Consider the following 26100-nt stretch of genomic DNA (forward strand, 5'->3'; position numbering starts at 1 on the left):
GGCTGCAGGGCCTGGGTTAGCCTCTACATCACCAGAGGAACAGAGGAGGACTAGAATAAGGATACGACTAAAGGCTTTAAGAACTGGTCTTCTAGTGCGTTGGGTACATAGAATAAAGGGGGCAGTTCTCCAGGCGTTGTAGAAAAGATTCAGGGCATTATGTACAGAAAAGGATATGGAAGGATATGAGTACAGTTGAGGTAAACCTAAGCGTTGGGTAACAATGAAAGAGATAGCATCACTGGAGGCACCGATTGAGCCGGTCTCGGCGTGTATGGGGGGTGGAACAAAGGAACTATTTGAGGTAGTTTGAGAGGGACTAGGGGTTCTACAGTGAAATTGTATAATAAGAACTAACCCAAACAGCAATAGGCAAGGCATATTGACAAGGGAGAGAGGCATAAAGCAATCACAGGTGTTATTAGAGAGAGCTAAGACAACAATTGGTAATAGCGATAAAGTTTGGGCTGAGGTTAAACAGAATAAACAGGACAGGGTACCGTGTAAAGGAACAGTCCAGCAGGCATCAGCTGTGCAGCTGAGTGATCATAAGGTCCAGTGAACAGCAACATGTGAGTCCGAGAGCAGTTCAAATTGGTGCTTCAGCACAGCTAGCAGGGAGCACAGTTGTAGTTTGCGTGTGCTTACGGGCCGGGGCTAGCAGATGGATCTTCGTGGTCGTCGCAACGGGAAGCCTGTTGAAACCACATCAGACGATTTCGTCAGCAAACCAGTCGTGTTGGATCGGCGGGGCTCAGCGTCAACACTAGGAGGTCCCGTCCGGTTGACAGAGAGGTAGATAGCCGGGAGATGGGCCTGAGGCTAGCTCAAGGCTAACTGGTGCTTGCTATAGGGCAATGGTAATTAGCCAACAACAGGTTGCAGCTAGCTAGCTGGTTGCGATGATCCGGCGCTAGGGTCCAGTGATTCCGGCAGAAAGTCCGATAAGCTCTGGGTCGATAGCACGCTGTGCAGACTGGCCGACGAATTGTCCAGGCTAGAGCTAGAGCTGGCTGGTGGATAGTGTAGGCCACGGACAATGGTGAAGACGCTAACGGTGACTAATAGCAAGTAGCCATTCAGTTGCAGCTACACTAGTTTCAGCTTAAGGTTCTTGATGAAAGTTATAAAGAAATAATAGAATCCTTTCCACGTTGAGTGAGGCGGGTTGCAGGAAAGTATATTTAGTTAAAGAATGAAAAGTAAAAATTGAGAAATATATACAAAATAGACAAAAAAAACAAGAAACGGGATATTTACACTAGGACAATGAATAAAACTGCGACCGCACTGCTACGCCATCTTGGAAGAGATAGAAGTGTTCAGGAAGAACTGTTCAGGAAGGAATTGTTGGACTGTGGCTTCACATTTTATTTCCATATACCTCTTCATTTTGGCTGATTGCATGATGTTGAAACAATGATGTTGATTCAAACATACCATTTTAAAATAACGTGTATAATCAAATATAAAATTCAACATAATTTCAACCACCCAATATAACGGATAAATAACTAAAAAAAAACGTTTCTACCTGGAATTTTCAACGCAACTTCAACGTATACATAGTTCTGATGATTATGTTGAAATTAGACTGATGTAACAACCTGTTAGTCAGGTTAAGTCAATGTATTTAAGTTGAAGTCTTAGCCTAATTTCAAGGTTTACAACGCTGGTTGAAATTAGATGAAAACCGTACTGGTTGATTACTTTTTTCAAATCCAATGTATTTTCCACGTTGATTCCACGTCATAATACGTTGACAAATTACGTTGAAACAACGTTGATTCACCCATTGTGTACCCAGTGGGTAGCGACTGTGTCTAGAGTTTTAGTTAAGATAAGATAAACTTTATTGTCCCCCAAACTGAAATACCCTATGGCGCTTTGGATCAATGGGAATTAGTTATATTATTACAGGTGCTGACAGACAATGTGGAATTGACCTGGTTTGAGATAGGGCATACTTCTAGGCCACGTTCCCCTTCCTGGAGTGCTCCTTTGCCAGTATGTGGTGTGCCAAGGCATACCCATTCCCAATATGTTGGGTGTTGACAATTAGGGCATCCTGAATGTTTTCATCCACATCAGTGTCCACCATGTTTGATGTATCTCATTATAGCCTAGTTTATCATTGTCTATATGTTTTTCAGGACAAAGGGATATAAAGTTACAAGGTAAACATTCATGGGCCAAAGGCAAATATAAGTGACTGTGACTTTTCCTCAGAATAGCGCACTGTGTTTTACACATTATGGATATGACAATTGCTAATTGTCATATCGACCCAAACTCCAGGACCAGGGACAGTGAGTGATTGACAGCAGGGAGAGGTCCACTGGCCTAGGGGAGGTGAGTGACGAGAAACTCACACCCACTGAGTGCCAGCCAGCCAGGTATGGTGCACCTCACCTGTAATGGAAACATTTAAGATGACTAAAGTTCATATTTAATTTAGAGTGATCAATGAGGCTGTATTTTATGGATTAAACTCATAGCTGCTGATATGGTTGCCGCCAGACTGGAGGTACAAGGACAGAGGATACACTTATTATTATTGTATTGTGTGAAACAATGTGATTCTGTAGCAGCTGACAAAGTCACTGCCTTCTGTTTTGACTTCCTATAAGCCTCTCGGGCTGGTGTTTACAGAACAGTCGTCGCTCTGGATAAGAACATCTGCTAAATGATGTAAATGTAAATATAAGGGCGTTCTCAGAGAAGGCCAGTTAGACATTATCTCTGCTTCTGGGCTGGAGGTTTTTTCCCTGTTGCAACTTGTAATAAACCAAATAGATTTTTGATTGACTTTCTGCGACTGATCTTCTCTTTTGTTCACCTGGAAATTCCTATTACATCACCCCTCCCTCCTTTCAGCGAGCCTGGATCTCAGTGGTAGAGTGAGAGAGGAAGGCCATCCTGTCTGTATCCCCAGGCTGAGCGCTCACATTCAGAGGGGCGATGAGGCTAGGTTGGGTCCGTGGGCTGGCCCCTTTGCTGGCCATGGCTGCTGGAATACTCTACATCACATCCATTAAGCAGGAGATTCATTCTCATGGGGAGATACTGCAGAGGGCCCATCAGAATGACTCGGTCAGGGGCCAGGACATGCTCAAGAGGCTGGAGAAAATGGAGGCTCACATCAAGATGCTGGGTGAGTCTCAATCTCCTTCATTTAACTGTGACTTACCTGGAAGAGAAATGCCAGTAGCTCTGTCCACATACTGTACCTGGACTACAGTCTGCCACTGTTCTAGATGGTAGGGCAGATTTAGAGGGTAGGATTTTAGATCACATTAGAATCTAGCCTGAGCCTACATGTAGAGTTGACCCAGGAAGTTATTTCACACTTCACAGTGATGATTGTAAAAGGGAATTTGTTCTCAATTAAATAAAGGGTTTTAAATAAACGAATAAAAGATTAAATAAAAATGACCATAATCATTTTAGATTGTTCTTTAATCCTGTACACTGTTGCTTATTGCACAACATTTGATCCACCAACTGCTGTGTGCCAAGTTTGCCACATTGTTTACTATTACAAAAAAAAGAAGTAAAAAAGATTTGTCAGTTACTTCAAGGTAATTCTCCAAGGCAGATCAAACATTATTAATCAATTTTTTTTTTTTTTTTACACACATGCAAACGGTGACTGAAGCTATGTAAATGAGATCATGCTCTGTTTGTATCCAAAGGAGTGACTTGTTGATTCTGGCAGCCTTAACACATTTATTACAGTTTGGAGAACAGCTGTCATGTGTGTCCACAGTGAAGACAATCAACGAAGGGATCAGTCTGAAAGAGGGGCAGGCTGTGAAAGCTCCCGAGGTCAAGAAGGAGAGGAAGGTGGTGAAGAAGTTGTACCCCAACTCAGCTCTGTTTAAAAGCTGGGGTGACGAGCTCTCAGAGGAGGAGCAGAAAGAGGCAGAGGGGCTGTTTCAGATGTATGGATACAACGCCTTCCTGAGTGACAGACTACCCCTGAACAGGGAAATCCCTGATACTCGCGATCCTAAGTAAATCATTTTCCTCATCTCTCCCCCACCTCTACACAATAAATGATGTATAACTCAAGACTTCTGAATTCTAACCACAGTCTGTTGCATCCGAGGTCATCCAAGGTCAATTCCATCTCCAGCATTGTGAATGCAATTTGACGAATGACATTGAAATTGACAATAACTTTAAGAGTGAAACAGCAGCTTTGGTGAAGTGAATGAATGATATGAGCAAGACCAAATGTTTTTGTTGTGCCTGTTAGGTGTGCTAATCACCAGTATCCCCATGACCTGCCCACCATCAGCGTGGTGTTGATCTACTTGGACGAGGCCCTGTCCATCATCAAGAGAGCTGTCCGCAGCATCATGGACAAGACACCCCAACGCCTGCTCAAAGACATCATACTGGTGGATGACCACAGCTCCAATGGTTCGCCTAATTGGTCTCTTCTCGCCACTTAGAAACATTTGAAATTACATTTGTTAACATTTAGATTGAACATAGGTGTGGCTTTCAACTTTTGTTGCATACCACTGATTTGCAAGTGTCTGCTTTCACAGAGGATCTAAAGGAGAAGTTGGATGTCTACATCAGCTTCATCCATGAAGAGCGTCCGGGCCTGGTGAAGAGAGTGAGACACTCAGAGCAGCTCGGTCTCACACAGGCCCGCCTCTCAGGGTGGAGAGAAGCTGAAGGAGATGTGGTGGCCATCTTGGATGCCCACATAGAGGTCCATGTGGAATGGTAGTCTAAATGGTTTCTGTTATAAAATATCTCAGTGAGACTTTTTAAATCCCTCCCATGTGGTGTTTTCACTCTGTGTTTGTGTGAACAGGGCTGAGCCTCTGTTAGCTCGGATAAAGGAGGACCGCACGTTGGTGTTGACACCGGTGTTTGACAAAGTACGTTTCGATGACTTGACAGTCACACGTTATGGGCCTGCTGCAGACGCCTTTGACTGGGCCCTGTGGTGTATGTACGAGTCCTTCAGACCTGAGTGGTATGCCTTGAAAGACGAGTCACAGCCAGGAAAGTGAGTTGTTCATGATTTCATCATAGGATGATAGTTCAGTTTCACAAGTCTGTTTGAATAGGCGATAAGGAAAGCACAGCATTGGGAGGAAAATCTCACCTAATATTTACACCTGGATTATTATTTTGCGTTATCTATACATTAAAATGAATGTCACTTCTCCCAGTGTAGAAATGACCATGATTTGTACTGTATGTTTGTCAGGAGCCCCTCCATTATGGGCATACTAGTGGTTGATCGGCTGTTCTTTGGGGAAATTGGTGCTCTCGACGGTGGTATGAAGATCTATGGAGGTGAAAATGTTGAACTGGGCATCCGGGTAAGCCCCTCTGCTACAGTTGCTAAATGAATGTTTGAAATCAAAGCAGACTTGTGTTTGCAGAATTACTTTCTGTTCTTGATTCATTCAGTTTGAACAAACCAATCTACATCTAACATCTAGACACTTCAGTCCATATCTAAAAATTATTCCTTCTCTCTTGGTGTTTGGTTTTCCTAGGTGTGGCTGTGTGGGGGAAGTATCGAGGTCATACCTTGTTCTAAAATAGCCCACATCGAGAGGGCCCATAAACCCTATCTCCCCGACCTGAGCATTACAGTGAAGAGGAATGCTCTGAGAGTGGCTGAGGTCTGGATGGATGAATACAAACATAATGTCAACATCGCCTGGAACCTCCCACTGAAGGTACTGTACAGAACAAACCATTCAAAAAGTAGGTTTTGTTCAGCTGCTCCTATAGAATAACAATAATCGCTGTTATGCATGCTTTGTGTTTGAAAATAAGTAGATTAGACAGTAAATATTATAATAACTGTTTATTACTCAATGCCATAATAAAGATCATAGGATCTATGTGAAATGATGGTGGTAAGCAAATATGGATAATTTGTGGATTGCTCAAATGGCCTGTGTTTCTGATTTAGAAATCTTCCTCTTTCTCAACACAGGATCATGGCATAGACATTGGGGATGTTTCAGAGAGGAAGAAGTTGAGAAAGAGGCTGAACTGCAAGCCCTTCCAGTGGTATCTGGACAATGTGTATCCCATGTTAGACCCCCTGGGTGACTTGCTTGGTTATGGAGCTGTGAGTGATGCTAAAACACTTATCATTGTTCTGGAATTATTTCCTCACCAACTGTGTTTGGTGGCATGCATGGCATCCTTCTTTCAATAGGATGCAGGGTCATACATCCAACTCATTATCAGGATAGGAATCTGCACTTTTATAACTGTTTAATCTCTGTCTATAAAATCAACAGCTGGTCAATGACCTGAAGACAGATCTCTGTATAGATCAAGGCCCAGTTCCAGGGAACACACCTATTTTATATGGATGCAATTATTATAGTCCACAGGTTTGTAGAATCATTGCTTAGTATTTCAGAATTTATCTAGATGTGTAATATGGTCCATCCCATGGCAGACCCAGGATTCAACCCATAACACAATAACACAATGTAAAGTACTGTCAATACCACAGACTCAGAAAAGCCTAGATATCTATCCTATCTGTCCAGAACTGTTATTATCGAGCCAGCGGGGAGATCTACATCGGAGGCATCAAGTCTCACAAGTACAACAGTAATCGCTGTCTGATGGACACTGGTACTCGAACCCCAGGACTGTATGAGTGCAAGGTGGCCAAGCAGAAGGGATTCCACATGCTCTGGGAATTTCAACAGGTAAGCACTCCAACATGAAATAGGGAAATTGATGCTTATAAACTGTTGGAAACAAGGGAGATGTCTTTGACTTTTTTGTTTTTTTATTGTGAGGTTGTACAGTAGAATGTTTTCTGTGTTTTACAGGGAAAAGCCATCCAGAACAGACAGACAAAGAGATGTCTGGAGATTGCCCCAGGGGACGATACTTACTACCAGCTCATCATTCAGGAGTGCAGTGGGCAGCACTGGAAAATACAGAATCTGATAAAAGACTTCTGATACACTGAGATAGTATGGTATTATTTTATGTATCATTAAGGCAAATGTAGGGAGAGGTCAAAGGTAAAATAATAATATTAGTAATAAGCATGGATATGTTGTAAAATTAAAAACCTATATGCCTTAAAATGTTTATGGATTGAGAACCAGTTGAAGGGTTAATACAGAGCAGAGACATTTATGTGTTTTTCATAAAACTCCCTGCAGCTGGTCTGGGTATGTCTATGACATGTGATGGAGATACAACTCCTCGTGATGGCTGTGTGGAGATTGGAGTAACAATGGAACTAGTGTTATCATTTCTTTGTGCTTATGACCTTATGACCTGACACATGGCCACATGCACATAATCTCAGGGGCCGGGGAGGATGATAAATGATAAATGTTTAATGGTATGTGGTTGAGAATGGGTTATGGATGACATGTATAAATCATGTTTAAGTATGAATGGATATGTTTTATAATGTGTTATGAAATGATAATGGTGAAACAGAATGAACATAATTGATACTTTGTACTCCAGATGCATGCCTGGATAGTGAATATAGTCAATACAGAGTGTTCTTTAACGTACGTATGTGCATAATTGTTTGAGTCATGCCACTAATAAGACACAGTGGCCCCACTTAGAGAAGTGCAAGTAGCCCTCGAGAGCAGCCAACATGTGATACTGAAAGATGCTATTGATTCACATAGGGAGGTGTAACCATCAGTTGTATCAGTGTGACTGTATAAAAAGGAGCACTCCGGTTCAGGACAAGCAGTTGTTGTTCCATGGAGCAACCTCAGGCTTTGTTATGCAATAAAGTCTAATTCTTGAATTCACAAGCTCCGGTGTCTTGAGAGATATTTTTGAGTTGATTATCTATTAGTCAAATATTTCCACGACATAATTGGCGAGCTTGCCAGGAGTTGACAATAGGGGCCAGAGACGGTGTACATCTGCAGTTATGAAATGGCTTGGACGGACCATACAAACAAAAGCGGCCGCTTTTAAAAAGGTAAGCCAAGTTCTTACTTATATAGTATAACGTTTGTGTGGTCCGATCCGGGGCACGGTATCAGTAGCAGAAATACCAAAGTAGGTCTCTACAAATTTAAGAACCAGAAAATTAGAGACTAGGGGCTTTTGAATTTAAGAATACATGTCGCTGTTGTTTGTCTGAACCGTCTGTTCAATTGATTTGATTCATTTGATTCATTTGATTCATCTTGCTGATCGCTTTGTCTGGGTCATTTCGACATGGGTGGTTGTACAGCTGGTTGAGCGATCAGACAATAACATGTTAAGTCCTGCAGATACCGCTTTAGACGTGTTGGGGAAGTGAATCGTCTTGAGGACTGCTTAGGTAGGCAGAAATCCTGTGTAATACCACTCCTTTTTCTGTGTTGAGAAAGTGTAACAGAAAAAATAAGGCAGAATTTACAGGTCGCTTAGGAAAGCGTAGTAGAAGTCCAGGTGTGTTGAGGAAGTGTAATACCTAGGGGGCTAAATAAATATAAATCCTGTGGATACCGCTTTGGAGAGCTAAAATTAGCACTCCAGGGGTCTGAACGGGCAGGTGGCTACCTACGGTTACCGCTCTAATGAGGAATTCATTGTTAAGAGGTCTGCTCGGGTAGGTAGGGCATCATCCTGTGTTGTGGTGATGCCAAAATTAGGTAGGGTCGATCAGGTAAAAAAGTTAGGTCATCCGGCGTAGGTGACACCATAAATTGGAGTAACACCGGTCATCCTGAGTAGGTGAACGGGTTAAATAGCTACAAGGGCTTCAAAATTTTGATAAAGTGTTATATATAGAGTATGTCTGCTCATCTCATATGGGGAATGGGTTGCTTGGGCGGCTGTGAGTCATTCAACTGTCTGATTCATTTGGGCACAAGTGGCTGCTCATCTGTGTGAGTGAGAATAATAAGAAATCCTGCAAGTAAATAGCCTTTCTGTAAGGAAAGGAAACATATTTGAGGTTGTTTGAAACTTCTGTCTGATGGAGAAAGGGTGTGCCCAATCTCACATTAGGAAAGAGAAGAATAAATGGTGCGTGGATATTCATTGACCAACTGAGTGTAAAAAATTCACGTTACCAGGTGGGGTAGAATAAATCCTGTTGGAGGAACAGGTGTACCGGTGTGGTCATATGACGTCTATGCATTGTATTTTGATAAATCTGTTAGGGTATGTTTCTGACATTATATTTAGAAACTTTAGAGGTGATGCAGTATTATGATAAATTGACTACAGTAAAATAATAACTAGGATAGGGTTAACATTCCAAATTTGGGCCCTTTGATAGAATAAAATATTCCTGTAGGTTATACAAAGTAATTAAGGGCGTTTAAGAACAACATTGTATAAATATGGAATAAGAGTGGTATAATGATGTAAATTAGTCGGACTCTGAAGTTTGAATGATGAGATATAGAGGTGTGTTTGATAATTATATATACATTGAAATAATAAGCTTTTCTGGTAAATTATATCTTGGAGTTTCGTACAACAATGCCTGTCATAGAATTTTGTAAGATCAGGGAATAGTGACCAGCATATATGATTCTAGGAGGATTCTATGACTGAGGGAAAGGATTTGGGTAATGTGTTGTTTGTTCCGCTGAGACTAGATGGTGATTAACAGATTGTGGCAATAAAGAATAATTAGAAACATGAATGGTTTGGTAGATATGAATATATTGGAATATAATGAATTTTATGTGAGTGTGATTTAATACGAGGGATTGGATAAAATTATAGGTGTTGACTTGCCCAAACACGTAGACGTACGTGGAAATGGGAGAGAGTACATAGGACATGTGGTAGAATTAAGCATTATAATAAACGATCTATTATTTCAGAAGCAGATATATAATTCATTTGGTTAGGTCGTAAGATCTGTTTCCAAATCAATGAATGTGGGGTTTGACTTGTTGACTGCTAAGTTGATTACGTTGAGCGTGTGAGATCTGTGTCCTTCAAAGCTATTTTCTGATAAAGTGTGGTATGTGCCAGATACTGAAACTACTGACCATTATCATTGGAATAAAAGAGGATTAACTTGTCATTTCGATAAAGCATAGATTCTGCATCGCTGAACAGAGTCTAGGTTTTCTAAATATAGTTTAGCTATAGTTGTGGGTTGTTTAGATTGAAGGAACAGTCAGGATTATTAGTTATTGTTGGGATGTGAATAGATTTTACTAATGCCATGAATTAGTTTCCGGTTAAAAGAGAGTCATACTTGTTTGACTGTATCGAGCTGAAAGAGTTATTTAAAGAAAGTCTGAATAGCTGGATGGAAAACATTTATTTGACAAAATTCTAATTGTTATTACTTTATTCTATGGTTTGCGTGACATCAGTAATGTATGCGAATAGTTGAATTCTAGAATGATAATGTATTTTCGTTACGTGAATTAGGGGATGCAAGAAGCTTTGGCTATTATGCTATAGTGGGTTCTAGATTTGTTGAATAAACAAACTCATATTTTAAACTAAAGTAATGCAATAGGCTACAATTATAACATTATCAGAAAAAGGCACTATACGCTCATCTGTGGTCCTCTGTAGCTCAGTTGGTAGAGCACGGTGCTTGCAAAGCCAGGGTTGGGTGTTCGATTCCCAAGGGGGGCTAGTATAAGTATAATAATGTATGAGCCCACTAATTGTGAGTTGCTTGGAATAAGAGCATCTGCTAAATGACTAAAATTTTAACGGAGAGGAGACTACGTGGTAATAATTTTTAGTCATTGAATGAGGTTTTGCTAGATTAAACGAGTGACAATGGTGAAATATGTCTATAGATAAATTGGATTGTGATAAATGGATGATTTCAATATATGATGGTAAACTACAGCAAGTGTTTGGTGTTACTTGTAGCTTACTTATAAAGGATAGTTAATTCATTCTGTAATGGCGGGGTGATGGTTTAATTGCGTGGCTATGATTTTAGTTGATTACAGGAGAAATAGGATATAGTTTACTACGCATGGAGAAGTGAATGTATTTTATGGTAATAGATCAACTGAACCAAACATGACCTTACTACGGCAATTTAGGATGGTTAATGTTGTTAAGTTCGTTTTTAAACCCTATGATAGAGGTAAATGCAGAACGCTGTTTTAAAGTGTGTTTTATTGGGTCTGCTAGGAAAAATTGAAGAATTTCAATTTTTTCTCTGTGGATGTTAAACATTGGGGCTTGCTGAAACGTGAGAGCGCTATAAGGGACATTATGGGTTACGTTAGGTGTACGGGGATCGCGTGTTTTGTGGGAGGTCGTGGAAGGTTGAATGTTATCGGCAGGACATTGCTAGCTAGTTAGCGGTGAGAGCTAGTGCGGTTTTCGTTGGGTGATGTCACTTGCTCTATGAACTGGAAGTAGATGCTTTGTGTGGCACTGGTGGAGCGACGGGTAACGGTGCTTCGGTGGTGAATGTTGTCAATGTGTGCAGAGGGTCCCTGGTTCGAATCCAGTGAGGGACAGAAAGCAAATATTTTACATTGATGTTATTGATGTGAATTACTGGTGTCATTGATAACATTATAGGAAAGATGTTGTCCTACCAATCCATGTCGGATAGGATAACATAGTAATTAAAATTGCATATTGGTGAATTGGGTGTTTTATTGGTTTTTACTATAAATATAAAATAATTTGTCATCTGTTGAGGTACCGTTATGAGGGAAATTAGCGGTAGAGTATGATAGATATTGTAGAGGGTTTAAAAAATAAGTTAATTGGGTGATGAGACAGGTTGACTTGATGTTGAATGGGATTGTTTAATAGAAGTAATTATTTATACTTAGGAGAATGAGAATATGTTATTAGGTAGTATTGCTTTGTGGAGACGATTAACTAATGAAGAACATGTCTCGATAGTTGAATAAGGAACGATATTTGATAATTGATCATTTTATTATGACATTATATAGTTTGTTTAAACAGCAGTGAGTTATGATGATGTTTTATTACTTCAGATAACGATAATTTGTTTATAGTACGTTGAACCTTGGGAGGTAGTTGTTGCTGTTGACTTGATGGATTAAGTAGACATCTTTTTATGGGTTTTGGATTATGAAACAATACGTTTATATTTTAGAGAAGAAAAAAAATAGAAAAAAGAAAACATCAATGCAACAGTTTGCGACGTTTAAATTACTAAAAAGGGGTTATAGGTTTATAGTGGAAGGTGTAGTTAACTTAATAAAATGTGTTATTATCTAATGTCTTCTAAGTGGGAGTTTTCTTTTAAGGATTGATGGGAGTCTCCTATAATATTATGTTAGGGGTGAGATAGGACTGGGGATATATGTATGATGTTTTGTGTGTAATTACTATCTTTGGATTGTTGATTATATGTTAACGACATGTATACTTTCTCTTCCAGGAACATGGGGATTTCTTTATTGGGAGGTTAAAAAAGTATGTCGGCTAGGGTGGAACTAGTTAGTAAAATTAAGTAGTTTTATTTTTAGGTTGTCATAGGGAGCTACCTAAATAAATAAGGCCTGGCCATTTTTGTTTGTTTATTGTTTTACTATATGGTGTTCAAATAACCACAAACAATCTACTTAGTATGAAATGTTAGTTGTATAGGATTTTTATTTCTATTTGGGGTTTTTTGACAGGATGGAAGTGAAATATCTTAAAGGTGCATACGCATGTAATTTGGGTTTTATTTACTGAGGGATAAGTAAATATGTATGATTTATTTTGAAAAGAGCTGTACTAAGGAATTACAACATTTATGAAAGGGCTTGATGGTTGTTAGAAGTAGTATACTATAGGATGAAACAATTCATTGAATGATTTCAATGACCTCTGAAATCTGTCCTGGCTTTATAGTGTGACCTGTTCAACCGCACTATGAATTCTAGAGGCATGCTGAATTAGGGGGTTAGATAAAATAAGGATAATTGTGAAGAAGTTTATAATTTGGAAAAAATCCTATATATAAATTAGTCCAAACAGGACAAGGATGAAGTGAGAGAGTTAGTCCTGAAGGAGAGGTATTCCTTGAATAGTGTTATGGAATACAGTTAAGTAAAGATATGCTCAAGGGTTGTCATTTTCAGTTTAGTTATTATTTTTGGTTTAATAGGCAATATTGTTGTTGTTTTGTTTTTTGTACACATGAATCACGATGTGATGTATGTGTCCAAGGGGGGAAGTTGGGATTACAGAGGTTTTAATGTTTTATTATGGTTTTGTGGGGAAGTATGCAAGGTGTATTAAGGATGTGAGCAGTAGTAATAATGTGTTATGGGTTAGGTTAAATCATTTTTGTTTTTGTGATAGGAGGCATGGTGTAGAGGTGGTCTGTCTATGAGATAAGTGAACTACAACAAGCTGGAAGCAGGTGTGCTTCATAATCTCAAGGCTTCTCTTGACGGATGAGAGGACATGAGTAGCATACTGTGTCTCACCTAACCTAACAATGTTCTTAAGATTTTCTTTTCATGGGTGAAGATAACTATGCCCAACTGAGTAGGATAATCTGAGTATTTTCTGTGCCCTGGAGACTATGTGATTGCAAAAGACTACGGAAGAAAGAGCTGGAAAGACCCTATGTGGAGGGGCCTGTACCAGGTGTGGTTGGCTACCTTAATGATGGTAAAAGTGGTGGAGACAGATACTTAGATTCATGTTTCCCACTATAGGAGTGTCCCAACCTCAGCCATTGGGTAGCATTGTTGTCTTTTGTGTGTGTCTGTGCTTGTGTCTTTGCAGCAGTAACTCTGAGCTTCCCTATGGGTAGGCTGATTGAAGGACACTTTTCACAGACCGATGTCGATAGATTGAGAGGGACTCTGGCTGATCCGGAGACCCTAGTGACGGGGGAAGGTTAACAACTGAAGTAACCATACACATCGTTGTCCAGGTTATACCGACGATGGTACGGATAGAGGGGAGTATCGGGTATCATCTTAACCATTGTACCAGAGTGAGGGAACTGATGATTAAGAGACTTTAAGGACCTTCCAGACCACCGAGAGATTCCAGACCTCCAAGACCCACCAGATATCCTTATCATTGATTTCTCTACACTTGACTAGTTACCTGAGAATAAGGGGAATGGAGTACTGATAACAATAAAGAGCAGAAGAACAAGACATAGAAGGGATATAGACAGGATTAGAATGTATATTCTTGCACAGGCAGGAATCATAACTAAAAATACAGGAAGGGATCACTATTAAAATACAAGGGTTAAAATATTATTGGTGTGTGAGAAACCAGCACAAAGAGTATGGGGAAGTCACATGGGGTAGTGTGACTTTAAGATAATGAAAGAAAGAGACAGGTGAATCATAGACATAAGGAAAACAGTCCAAGACTTAAATAAACAATTTGATGTAGTATTTGGTGTTAGATTTCCAGGGGAAAGTGTTATTAGAAGAGAGAAGTGTAAGCAATTGTTAGAATGGGAACAAGGAAAGGGAAACACCAGAGTAATGTCAAATAGAGTATGAGCAAAAATATAGGAATGTTACAATAAAACAATTGGGTTATATAATTTGGGAGAATTCAAGGGAGAATGTGAAACTAGGGGGTGTTTAAACAGATAGCCTTTGGAATACAGGGGCTCCTCAAAGGAAAATCTATCATGCGTTAGATAGAAATGGGTATAAGAATGAGTGATGAAACATAATGATTTGTCATGTAGACAATGTTAATAGGGATGTTTTGGATTGGAAATTAACTCAACTGAACTGTTATGATCTGTCCTTTCCTGAGGTTGCTACGGATGGTGTCGTAATGCATTGCAGAGATCATTTGGCCCAGAACGGTGTAAACCTCAATAAAAACCAAAAATCCTCTACTTGGCTGAAGAGGAACAACAAAGGCGTTGAAGACGTTCCTGTCTGACAACTTCTGCCAGGAGACCTGAATCCAGCATCAAATCAAAGCAATCAATTGCCTTCTCTTTTGTGCCTTTTCTTTCAAGAATGTGAGGAAAGAGGTATATGCAAATGCAACGTTCTTCCTAGTTTGGGTATACTGGGTTGCACATGGACAAAACAGGATGATGGTGGAGGTGTGGCGGTTCAGGTGTGACATTGGAATTGGGACATTGCTATGGGTAATCCAAGATGAACTATGAAGCTATCTGAAGAACATAATGAAGACGCCAGAAGATTGAGTGCCGGTAGAGGAAGGGAGTGTTAGTTGAGGTAGTATGTTGATTAAGGAGGTATTATACACTACTAAATTTATAGTAATTTGGACAATGCATTAAGGTACTGATCTGTTGTAATTCTTGTTATGAGGAAGTTAATGCTAGAATAATTATAATATAAATATACATTCGGCCAGTATCAATATGTGCCAAGGTGAGAGTTTTAACTTTGAATGATGGAACAAAGGTGACTAATTAAGAATTGTCATTCTAAAGTTGTTTTGGGTAATTAATTTGATTATGATTATAAATTATAAGTGGACTGATTGATCTGAATAACGTATTAATATTAATGCTTAGTGATGTTGACATGGCAATTACTTGATTAGATATGGATATTTATTATATGATTGTTATAATACTTGTGATATGGGTGATTAATCTTTGTATTGTTGGGACATTGGTGGAATGTCCCATAGGGGGGATTATATGGTATTATTTTATGTATCATTAAGGCAAATGTAGGGAGAGGTCAAAGGTAAAATAATAATATTAGTAATAAGCATGGATATGTTGTAAAATTAAAAACCTATATGCCTTAAAATGTTTATGGATTGAGAACCAGTTGAAGGGTTAATACAGAGCAGAGACATTTATGTGTTTTTCATAAAACTCCTCCAGCTGGTCTGGGTATGTCTATGACATGTGATGGAGATACAACTCCTCGTGATGGCTGTGTGGAGATTGGAGTAACAATGGAACTAGTGTTATCATTTCTTTGTGCTTATGACCTTATGACCTGACACATGGCCACATGCACATAATCTCAGGGGCCGGGGAGGATGATAAATGATAAATGTTTAATGGTATGTGGTTGAGAATGGATTATGGATGACATGTATAAATCATGTTTAAGTATGAATGGATAATGTGTTATGAAATGATAATGGTGAAACAGAATGAACATAATTGATACTTTGTACTCCAGATGCATGCCTGGATAGTGAATATAGTCAATACAGAGTGTGATTGTTCTTTAACGTACGTATGTGCATAATTTTCATTGCCAGTCATGCCACTAATAAGACACAGTGGCCCCACTTAGAGAAGCGCAAGTAGCCCTCGTGAGCAGCCAACATGTGATACTGAAAGATGCTATTGATTCACATAGGAAGGTGTAACCATCAGTTGTATCAGTGTGACTGTATAAAAAGGAGCACTCCGGTTCAGGACAAGCAGTTGTTGTTCCATGGAGCAAGCTCAGGCTTTGTTATGCAATAAAGTCTAATTCTTGAATTCACAAGCTCCGGTGTCTTGAGAGATATTTTGGAGTTGATTATCTATTAGTCAAATATTTCCACGACAATAGTTAGGCCTACCAGAGACAATACAGCAGGACTATAAGAGTTATGTTGTGATAATAAGCAAGTAGAAAGGTGGTATTTACCAGAAAAGTCCACTTGAACGCCCCTCCAACTGGTAATTACTAGTGGGAAACTCGTCTATCATCCCTGATCTCCGACTTCTCCCACATGCTGACCTCTGACGTCACCTACTAAGGAAATTACATTTTTAACAGCATTTTCAGCAGTTAAATGCAACAACAAAACATTATTTACAAAAAGCAGTCTATAAATATATGTTTTTGAACACCAAATTATTTTACAAACATGATAGCTGTACTTTTTTTTTTTTTTTTTTTTTTTTTAGGGGGGATGGATCAGCTTAATATTGCAGATAGATTGTATCTTCTATCAATATAATTGTCTGCATCACTTCCAATCCCCCATGTTTTATTTTATTTTTTATATATATATTCCCCTTTATTACTTTTCAACCCCACCATCCTTTCCCTACTTGGAGTAAATTAGTGAACAACAACGCCCAGGCCTCTACTTCCGGTCTATACTTACTATCTACACCTTATGGACAGAGTTAATTTTACAATAATTCTATATCTATATATATATATTTATTTATTTTTTTGCTCCTGAACTTCTTCTACTCTCAACCTCTCCGATCATTTTCATGATGTCCATCCGGTTTGCTTCTAAATGCCATATCTTTCTAACTGTGCTCTTTCCCAAAAGCTCCCAACATACAACCTATATACTTATTATGGACACAGTATGCTTACATTATTAGCTATCTTTGTTATTATTTGTTGTTATTTGTTATTAGTCCCATCCTTCAACTCTATTCAATACCTCCCATCTATCTCTTAACACCATCCATATAGGATTTCTATTTGCCATATATATTTCAACCGTACTGTGATGTTTTACAAAAGTTCTGAACCTTTCTATTCTCATTGCTTCTACAGATTGTGAATTAAAAATAAACATTTTTGCTAAAAGTATTATTATATTATTGATTGATTGACTATGACTTTTCAGATCACCCAGTAATGCTATCTGCAAGGTTAGTTCCAGGTAAATATTGCAATCCTTTAGCCATTCCTGGACCTGTGTCCAAAAACAAGCTACAAATGGACAGAACCAAAACAAATGATCTAATGATTCTATCTCTTCACAGCAAAATCTGCAGAGCTGGGAAGATTGTATCCCCCATATAAATAACATTCTATTGGTAGCAAGAATTTTATATAATAATTTAAATTGAAAGATTCTAATTTTTGAATCCGGTGTCGTTTTGCGTGTCAGTTCATAAACACTATCAATCAATTTTAATTTTTTTATTTTTTTTATTTTATATAGCCCTTCGTACATCAGCTAATATCTCGAAGTGCTGTACAGAAACCCAGCCTAAAACCCCAAACAGCTAGTAATGCAGGTGTAGAAGCACGGTGGCTAGGAAAAACTCCCTAGAAAGGCCAAAACCTAGGAAGAAACCTAGAGAGGAACCAGGCTATGAGGGGTGGCCAGTCCTCTTCTGGCTGTGCCGGGTGGAGGTTATAACAGAACCATGCCAAGATGTTCAAAAATGTTCATAAGTGACAAGCATGGTCAAATAATAATCAGGAATAAATCTCAGTTGGCTTTTCATAGCCGATCATTAAGAGTTGAAAACAGCAGGTCTGGGACAGGTAGGGGTTCCATAACCGCAGGCAGAACAGTTGAAACTGGAATAGCAGCAAGGCCAGGCGGACTGGGGACAGCAAGGAGTCACCACGGCCGGTAGTCCCGACGTATGGTCCTAGGGCTCAGGTCTCTCAGTTGGCTTTTCATAGCCGATCATTAAGAGTTGAAAACAGCAGGTCTGGGACAGGTAGGGGTTTCGTAACCGCAGGCAGAACAGTTGAAACTGGAATAGCAGCAAGGCCAGGCGGACTGGGGACAGCAAGGTGTCAGCATGCCCGGTAGTCCTGACGTATGGTCCTAGGGCTCAGGTTCTCAGAGAGAAAGAGAGAACGAGAGAATTAGAGAGAGCATACTTAAATTCACACAGGACACTGAATAAGACAGGAGAAGTACTCCAGGTATAACCAACTAACCCCAGCCCCCCGACACATAAACTACTGCAGCATAAATACTGGAGGCTGAGACAGGAGCGGTCCGGAGACACTGTGGCCCCATCCGAAGAAACCCCCGGACAGGGCCAAACAGGAAGGATATAACCCCACCCACTCTGCCAAAGCACAGCCCCCGCACCACTAGAGGGATATCCTCAACCACCAACTTACAATCCTGAGACAAGGCCGAGTATAGCCCACAGGGATCGGTACGTCAAAGATCTCTTCCCAACTATTTTGCAATCTATATGGGACGGCTGTCAATCCTTTGGTCCTTAAGTGAAACTGATATACTTTTTTATTTATCACAGTTTTCCTTAACCAATTATGTTCTTTAATGCAAGGCCGACAGACAAGTTCCTTACTTTCTCCCCCTTCAACTTTCCTCTTCCACTTTTGCGGTAAGGCTGCAATTATTTGGTTGTAATTCTGGGTAGAGCAGACATTTCCATATGTTTTTGTTAGCTGCATGTGCGACATAACTCCACCAGTCCTACCGATGATATCATTTACGAAGATTATACCTTTTTTAAACATTCTGTCAAAAAATAAAGGTTTTTTGTCAATTAGTATATTTGAATTTAACCACAATATTTGTTGCATTATTTGTTCTGTCGTTTCTGGAGGATTAAATTGAAATTGCAACCAACTTTCTATGGCTTGTTTTAGAAATAGTGACATTTGGGAGATTATTTCCTTTTCAAATAACTGAAAGTGAGAGGTTGTAATCTGAATAAAGGGAAAAAGGCCTTTCTTGAACAGTGGGTGAGACAATCTTACTAATTTGCTTGAGAACCAGTTCGGATTTAAGTATAACTTTTGGATGACTGAAGATTTTAGTGATAGGTCTAATGCTTTAATATTTAATAATTTCTGTCCTCCGAATTCATATTCATTATATAAATATGCTCTTTTAATTTTGTCTGGCTTGCCGTTCCAAATAAAATTGAATATTTTTTTCTCATATAATTTAAAAAACTGTTTGCTAGGCGTAGGCAAGACCATAAGCAAATAGGTAAACTGGGATAATACTAAAGAGTTAATCAGGGTGATTTTTCCACAAATTGACAGGTATTTTCCTTTCCATGGTAGTAAGATCTTATCTATTTTTGCTAACTTTCTATTAAAATTTATTGAAGTGAGATCATTTATTTCCTTTGGGATATGTATTCCGAGTATATCTACATCACCATCAGACCATTTTATTGGTAAACTACATGGTAATGTAAAAATTGTATTTTTTAGTGATCCAATACGTAATATAGTACATTTGTCATAATTTTGTTTTAATCCAGAGAGGTTAGAAAATGTATCTAGATCCTCTATGAGGCTGTGGAGGGATTCTAGTTGTGGATCTAAAAGAAAACATGAATCATCTGCGTACAATGACACCTTTGTTTTTAAGCCCTGTATTTCTAATCCTCTGATATTATTATTGGATCTGATTTTAATAGCTAACATCTCGATGGCCACAATAAATAGATATGCCGATAGTGGACAACCTTGTTTCACTCCTCTTGACAGTTTAAAACTTTCTGAGAAATAGCCATTATTTACTATTTTACACCTAGGGTTACTATACATGATTTTGACCCATTTTATAAGAGATTCTCCAAAATTGAAATGCTCCAGGCATTTATATATAAATTCCAGTCGAACTTTATCAAATGCCTTTTCGAAGTCTGCTATGAATAGCAGGCCTGGTTTCCCATATTTTTCATAGTGTTCTATTGTTTCCAATACTTGCCTTATATTATCTCCAATGTATCTTCCATGTAAAAAACCTGTCTGATTAGAATGAATAATATCCGACAATACCTTTTTAATTCTATGCGCTATACATCTTGCTAGGATCTTTGCATCACAACACTGAAGTGTAAGTGGCCTCCAATTTTGTAAATGGACTGGATCTTTATATTTTCCACTTGTATCCTGTTTCAGTAATAATGAGATCAGACCTTCTTCTTGAGTGTCAGATAATCTACCATTTACATAGGAGTGGTTAAAACATGCTAATAACGGTCCTCTTAGTATATCAAAAAAGGTTTGGTATACCTCGATTGGTATGCCATCCAACCCTGGAGTTTTCCCGGACTTAAAGTCTTTAATTGCATCCAGAAGTTCCTCCTCTGTAATTTCACCTTCACATGAGTCTTTCTGTGTGGCTGTTAATTTGACATTATCAATAGAAAAAAAATCTCTACAATTAGCTTCAGTTAGAGGAGATGGAGGCGACTGAAAAGAAAACATATGCTTAAAATACTTTGTTTCTTCCTTCAAAATATCATTAGGTGAATTATGGGTGACTCCGTCAATTGTAACCAGTTTCATTAAGTTCTTTTTGGTAGCATTCCTATGTTGAAGATTAAAAAAGAATTTTGTGCATTTTTCCCCATATTCCATCCAGTTTGCTTTATTTTTATAATATATTACACTTGATCTTTCTTGAATAAGTTTTTCCATTTCTTTTTGTTTTTCCTCTAATTTATTCTGAGCCTCTATGTTACAGTTTTTATTGCCATCTATCTGTTCTGTTAGACTTTCTATTTCCTTTCTTAGTATAAACTCTTTTGACCTAAATTGCTTTTGTTTTCGAGATGAGTACTGAATTGCATGGCCTCTAAAGGCACATTTAAAGGTGTCCCATACAATAAGGGGATTCGCTGTACCTATGTTATGTTGGAAAAAGTCAGTTATAAATTCCTTTGTTCTAATTATAAATAAATTATCATCTAATAGGCTTTGATTAAATTTCCAATATCCTCGCCCACGTGGAAATTCAGTCAGAGTAATGTATATGCCTATTATATGATGGTCCGACCGCATTCTGTCCCCTATCAACACTTTTTTTACTTTTGGTGCCAACGAGAATGAGATAAGAAAGAAGTCAAGACGACTAGCTTGATTCAGTCTCCGCCATGTATATCTCACTAGATCAGCATATTTAAGCCTCCATATATCTACTAGTTCTAATGTATCCATGACATTCACAATTTCCTTAAGAGCATGTGGGTGATTGTTTGTGGTGTGATTTCCTTTTCGGTCCATTGAGCTATTTAAAACAGTATTATAATCCCCCACCATAATAATATTGTCTTGAGTTGCTTGCAGGCTTGATAATTTATTATATATATTGTCAAAGAATTGTGGATCATCATTATTTGGTCCGTAAAGGTTAATGAGCCATATCTGTTTATGGTCCAATACCATATTTAAAATAATCCATCTACCTTGCGTATCTATTTGGACAATTTGCACATTCGGATCGAAATTACTATTAATTAATATCATCACCCCTTTTGAATTTCTTTGCCCATGGGAGAAGTATATTTCCCCCCCCCATTCTTTTTTCCACGCTACTTCATCTCGAATTGTTGAATGAGTTTCCTGTATACAATAGATATTATATTCCTTCTCTTTGAGCCATGTAAATATTGTTCTTCTTTTGTTATTATCAGCTAAGCCATTACAATTATAACTGGCTATACTTATTTCACCATACACCATAATGAGATACAAGTTTCAAGTCTATTTATCATTATATATGTTTGTAAATTTACCAATAAAAAATAGCGTAATGATTGAGTGTCCATATAGCTGTACCGTGATATTTGCATTGCTACGGAGTAACCCTTCAATTGTTCTCCACTAATTCCCCCACTAAAGCCCCTCCCCATCCCAAGTTGAGCCGTCATCCCAGTGATCAGCATCCCACCCACGTCCCTCCGTATCCCTAATGCCCCGAGAGGCCAGGACCCATCCATCGAAAACAGCACACAGTGCCACCCACAAAACAGAAGCAGGTTAACCGCCAAAAGCATTTCCAATGCTTTCACCTCTATATATATATATCTATATAACTATTATTATTTTTTTAATTATGCATATCCTATTTTCCATCATTATCAATTAATATGCGTAATAATGCCCCCCCCCCCCCCCCACAACAGATGCCAGACAAGCACACACGCACATACTCACATACTCCAACACACTCAACCCCCCTCCTCCACAATCCACCATAAAATCCGATACTCAACGGCTGTTATATCCCAGAGCCCAACTCGAGAAATAACTTGATCTACGAGTGCACATACAGTTAAAGCTGATTGAGAAAGCATGCAGATTGAGCAGAAATTGATAACAATGTGAGATTTGATTACTCTACTTAATCTATGTCAAGTCCTAGGTGATGGAGATCAGATCCACCCTCTTCACCTGAGACACAAACACTCTGATCCCCTGTTGTAACCATTTTCCCAAGCATCTCCATGCGGTCAGACCTTTGATTATTTTGTGCCACCTGGGCCACAATGATAAACCCCCTCTCTGATTGTCCGAGTGTGACCCCCTCCCCATGGGTTACTGCAGCCAGTGTTGCCAGCACTGCCACTACCTGGGTGGGCGTACCCCACCGGAATCCCCACCGGCTAGGTAAAAGGTCGTCAAGGTTCTCATTAGCAGCTTTGAGAATTTCCTTGTATATTATGCTCTCCCATCAGGGGGCTCTGGCTTTGTAGGACCAACCCTGCCAGGCAGGCTCAGAATCTTGAGGGGGCGGTGCTGCTCAAGTAGGTCTCTGACCGCATTTATTTCTCTGTTTAGGCTGCATATTCACAGCAGGTCCATAAAATAGATGGGAACTTCTCTTTGGTGTATGGGTCGCTCAGGTGGGTGTCCAGGTTATAGGGTTAGGGATCTTTCCATCATGATAGGACAATGAATAATTAGATTAGATGTATACTATATTTAAAAATGTATATCCCTCATCTACACAAAATTGAAAGCTCTCTCTCTCACTACCCCTGTTCATAGACCCCCGGTCGGCTCTGGGATATGCAACCATTTCCCCTCTCACTCACTTAACGCCGCACCTTTTCAAACACAAAAATGCACACCACATGGTTGACTGCGGAAGAAATGGGCCGAGCGTGCAAACGCACCCGCATCCACATCTGCTGCAAGGGGGAAAGGACGCCAGAGAGAACACAGGACCAACCACAACAACCATCCGCCAAAACAACAACCTCCCGCCAAAAAATCCATGTTCTAATTATTTGTATATAAAGATGTATTATTCTGCTTGTTATATCGTTTTATCCATTTATAAAATACTATACTTACTATAAAATGTTATTTAATATTACAATCCCTATCATTGCTAGTATCAGGTGCTCCAATATTTGACTCCTCTATTACAACTTTTAGAATAGCCATGGAGTAGTCTTTGTGTCTCTGAACATTTGGTTGTCAATATATAATTTATCCACCACTAGTGCAACACGTTTCCCTTTTAATCTGTTTTCCTTGAAGATTGGATACAGAACTTTGCGCCTTTCTACAATCTCCTTCGGGAACTGATCATTCATGCCTATTTTCGTGCCAGCAAGTCTTTTTCCCAGGCTTTTCACCATAGCTTTGTCCTTAAAAAAAGCAAATTTGGCAACGATTGGGCGCTCATATTTCTGTCCTCTTTTTCCGAAACGATGTACACGTTCGAGTTGGATTTTATCGACAGCCTCGAGTGGGATTTGTAGCGCTGTATGCAGGAAGTCCTTCATAATATTCTCTGTTATTTCTCCCTCCTTTTCCTGAATACCCGTAAGTACTAGATTTTCCCTCATCGATCTAGTTTGGATGTCTAGTAAGGCTTCTCTCAGAAGATTGTTCTCCTTTTTTAATTCCCTAACGTCCGTTTCCATTTTAGAGACTGTCACTTTTATTTCTTTGGTTTCTTTCTCCATTACCAAAGCTTTTTCGTCACTCATTTGAAGACTCGCTTTCAACTCTTTTACGTCTTTACTGACCAATTCTAATATGCCCAATTTGTCATTTATCGACTTCAACAGGTCGCTTTCCACACTTACCATACCCAGTGGTGAAAAGCATATATCATCTGTATCTGTCGATGAATCGCGTTTCCTTTTGGGGATCGGCTCTCCACGCTTGTCTTCAGTCATGTTTGGGTGTTGCTTGTTGTAGTAATATTTGTCGATATATTTCTCTAGCCTTATGATCTTATTTCTGTTATTATCCAGATTGAATTATATTAACTGTGAATATATGAAATGCTAATATTTAGTCTAACTTACTGATTTTGAATATTATGTTTTTATCTTGAGGTGTTTTGTACCGATTTCTATTCAATACGCCATCTTGTTTACGTGTGCCCCGCCCCTGATCTTTTTCTTAACAACATGATAGCTGTACTTATAGTTTATGGTTGACGCAGCTTGTTAGCCATTAGCCAATCAGCGTTTCTCAATGAGTTCAAAGCACGTGAATGCATCCAACTTGTATTTACGACTTCATAACTGGTAACTACCACCTTCCCACTTTGTTATGAACACAGCAATATCATCATGCTTTGAAAATCCTATTGGTAGTCAGCAGTGAGATGACTTTGTGATCTTAGTGAGCAGTTGGTTGTACATTTCTTCATGGGGACAGATGTACAGTTTCTTCACAGAATGTGAAATGCTATTCAGCTGTGTTTTCCTTGGTCCTGAATGTAAATGCAAAGAAATAATAAATATCATTCCTGTATTTAAGCTCATTTGTGGTTTGTTATCGATTCACTGTAGAATCAATAACAAAGGGGGTCGTAGAATATTTGTCTGCATTGACATATAGAGCTGAGCTGAGTGGTTTTTAAGAAGTCCTCGACTGCTCAGGGACTTCAGCATGAGTTCTCAGAGATTAACTTATCCTACGTCCTATGCCACAAGGCTGTAAGGGTTGGTGTGAGGTGTGACCCAGGTGCGGTGCAGGTTAGACAGTAGGCAGTAGGCAGAGATGGTGAAACAAGGAACTTTACTGATGGTCCTGAAGCCAGGATACAAAATAACGGACTTTACACGAAAAAGAAAGGAGGAACAAATAAGACTCCAAAAAACAGGAAGACAGACCAAAATATGAAATACTAACTATGACTGAAATAATAAACACTTCTCACGTACCTGTCCATACGTCCCGCGATCAGACACTGATTAGTACTGCTTGGCACAGTGAAACTAGCAGAGAAAACTGAGCAAGGGAACACAGGGAGCAACGGCCCCATCCGGAAAACTGAGCAACTGCCCCAGCCATTTACCTCGGCACCTCCGGGTGTAGGCGACGGCATGTTGTTATCAGCCCTGGGTCCAGAATGTCCCTCCTGGGCACCCAGGACCGCTCCTCTGGCCCATAACCCTCCCAGTCCACCAGAAATTGGAAACACCCTCCCCACCCGCCGGCAGTCCAGGATCCGGTCCACTTTAAAAGCCGGCTGCCCTCCGACAAGGCGCAGCGGGGGAACAGGACGAGGAGGGGGAGCCAGTGGACAGGTGGCCATGGGCTTGAGGAGGGACACATGGAATGTGGGATGCACCCGCATGGTGGGGGGAAGTTGCAGGCGGTAGGCCACTGGGTTGACTCGCCGGACCACTCTGAATGGCCCGACGAACCGGGGGGACAGCTTCCTGGACTCCACGCAGAGAGGAAGATCCCACATGGAGAGCCACACCCTCTGTCCCAGGCAAAAGACTCGGGCCGGGCA

General features: G+C 39.6%; 1 protein-coding gene across 2 annotated transcripts; it reads left to right on the forward strand.

The window, feature by feature from the left end:
• Positions 1-2863: 2863 nt before the first annotated feature.
• On the forward strand, positions 2864-25112 carry LOC311129445 (putative polypeptide N-acetylgalactosaminyltransferase 8). Of its 2 annotated transcripts, XR_014613277.1 has the most exons (13): positions 2864-3154; positions 3770-4016; positions 4262-4428; positions 4560-4743; positions 4835-5032; positions 5237-5351; positions 5532-5717; positions 5981-6118; positions 6294-6389; positions 6552-6716; positions 6843-7040; positions 15630-16770; positions 24768-25112. XR_014613277.1 is itself a non-coding variant. In XM_084161731.1 (11 exons), exons 1-11 carry the CDS (start codon positions 2962-2964, stop codon positions 6975-6977), a joined length of 1824 nt encoding a protein of 607 aa, XP_084017857.1. In that variant the 5' UTR covers positions 2864-2961; the 3' UTR covers positions 6978-7803. The 2 variants fall into 2 exon arrangements, 1 of the variants encoding a protein (XP_084017857.1); XM_084161731.1 differs by lacking the exons at positions 15630-16770; positions 24768-25112 and having other exon boundaries at positions 6843-7803.
• Positions 25113-26100: the final 988 nt, after the last annotated feature.

This window comes from Coregonus lavaretus, assembly GCF_964263955.1.
Source record: "Coregonus lavaretus genome assembly, chromosome: 5".
Taxonomy (NCBI): Eukaryota; Metazoa; Chordata; class Actinopteri; order Salmoniformes; family Salmonidae; genus Coregonus; species Coregonus lavaretus.

Excerpts from the sequence above, each read along its gene's own strand:
- LOC311129445 (XM_084161731.1), top strand. The coding sequence starts at position 2,962 with ATGAGGCTAGGTTGGGTCCGTGGGCTGGCCCCTTTGCTGGCCATGGCT. Across the intron at positions 3,155-3,769 it reads GGCTCACATCAAGATGCTGG|TGAAGACAATCAACGAAGGG; the intron begins GTGAGTCTCAAT and ends GTGTGTCCACAG. Across the intron at positions 5,352-5,531 it reads ATGTTGAACTGGGCATCCGG|GTGTGGCTGTGTGGGGGAAG; the intron begins GTAAGCCCCTCT and ends TGGTTTTCCTAG.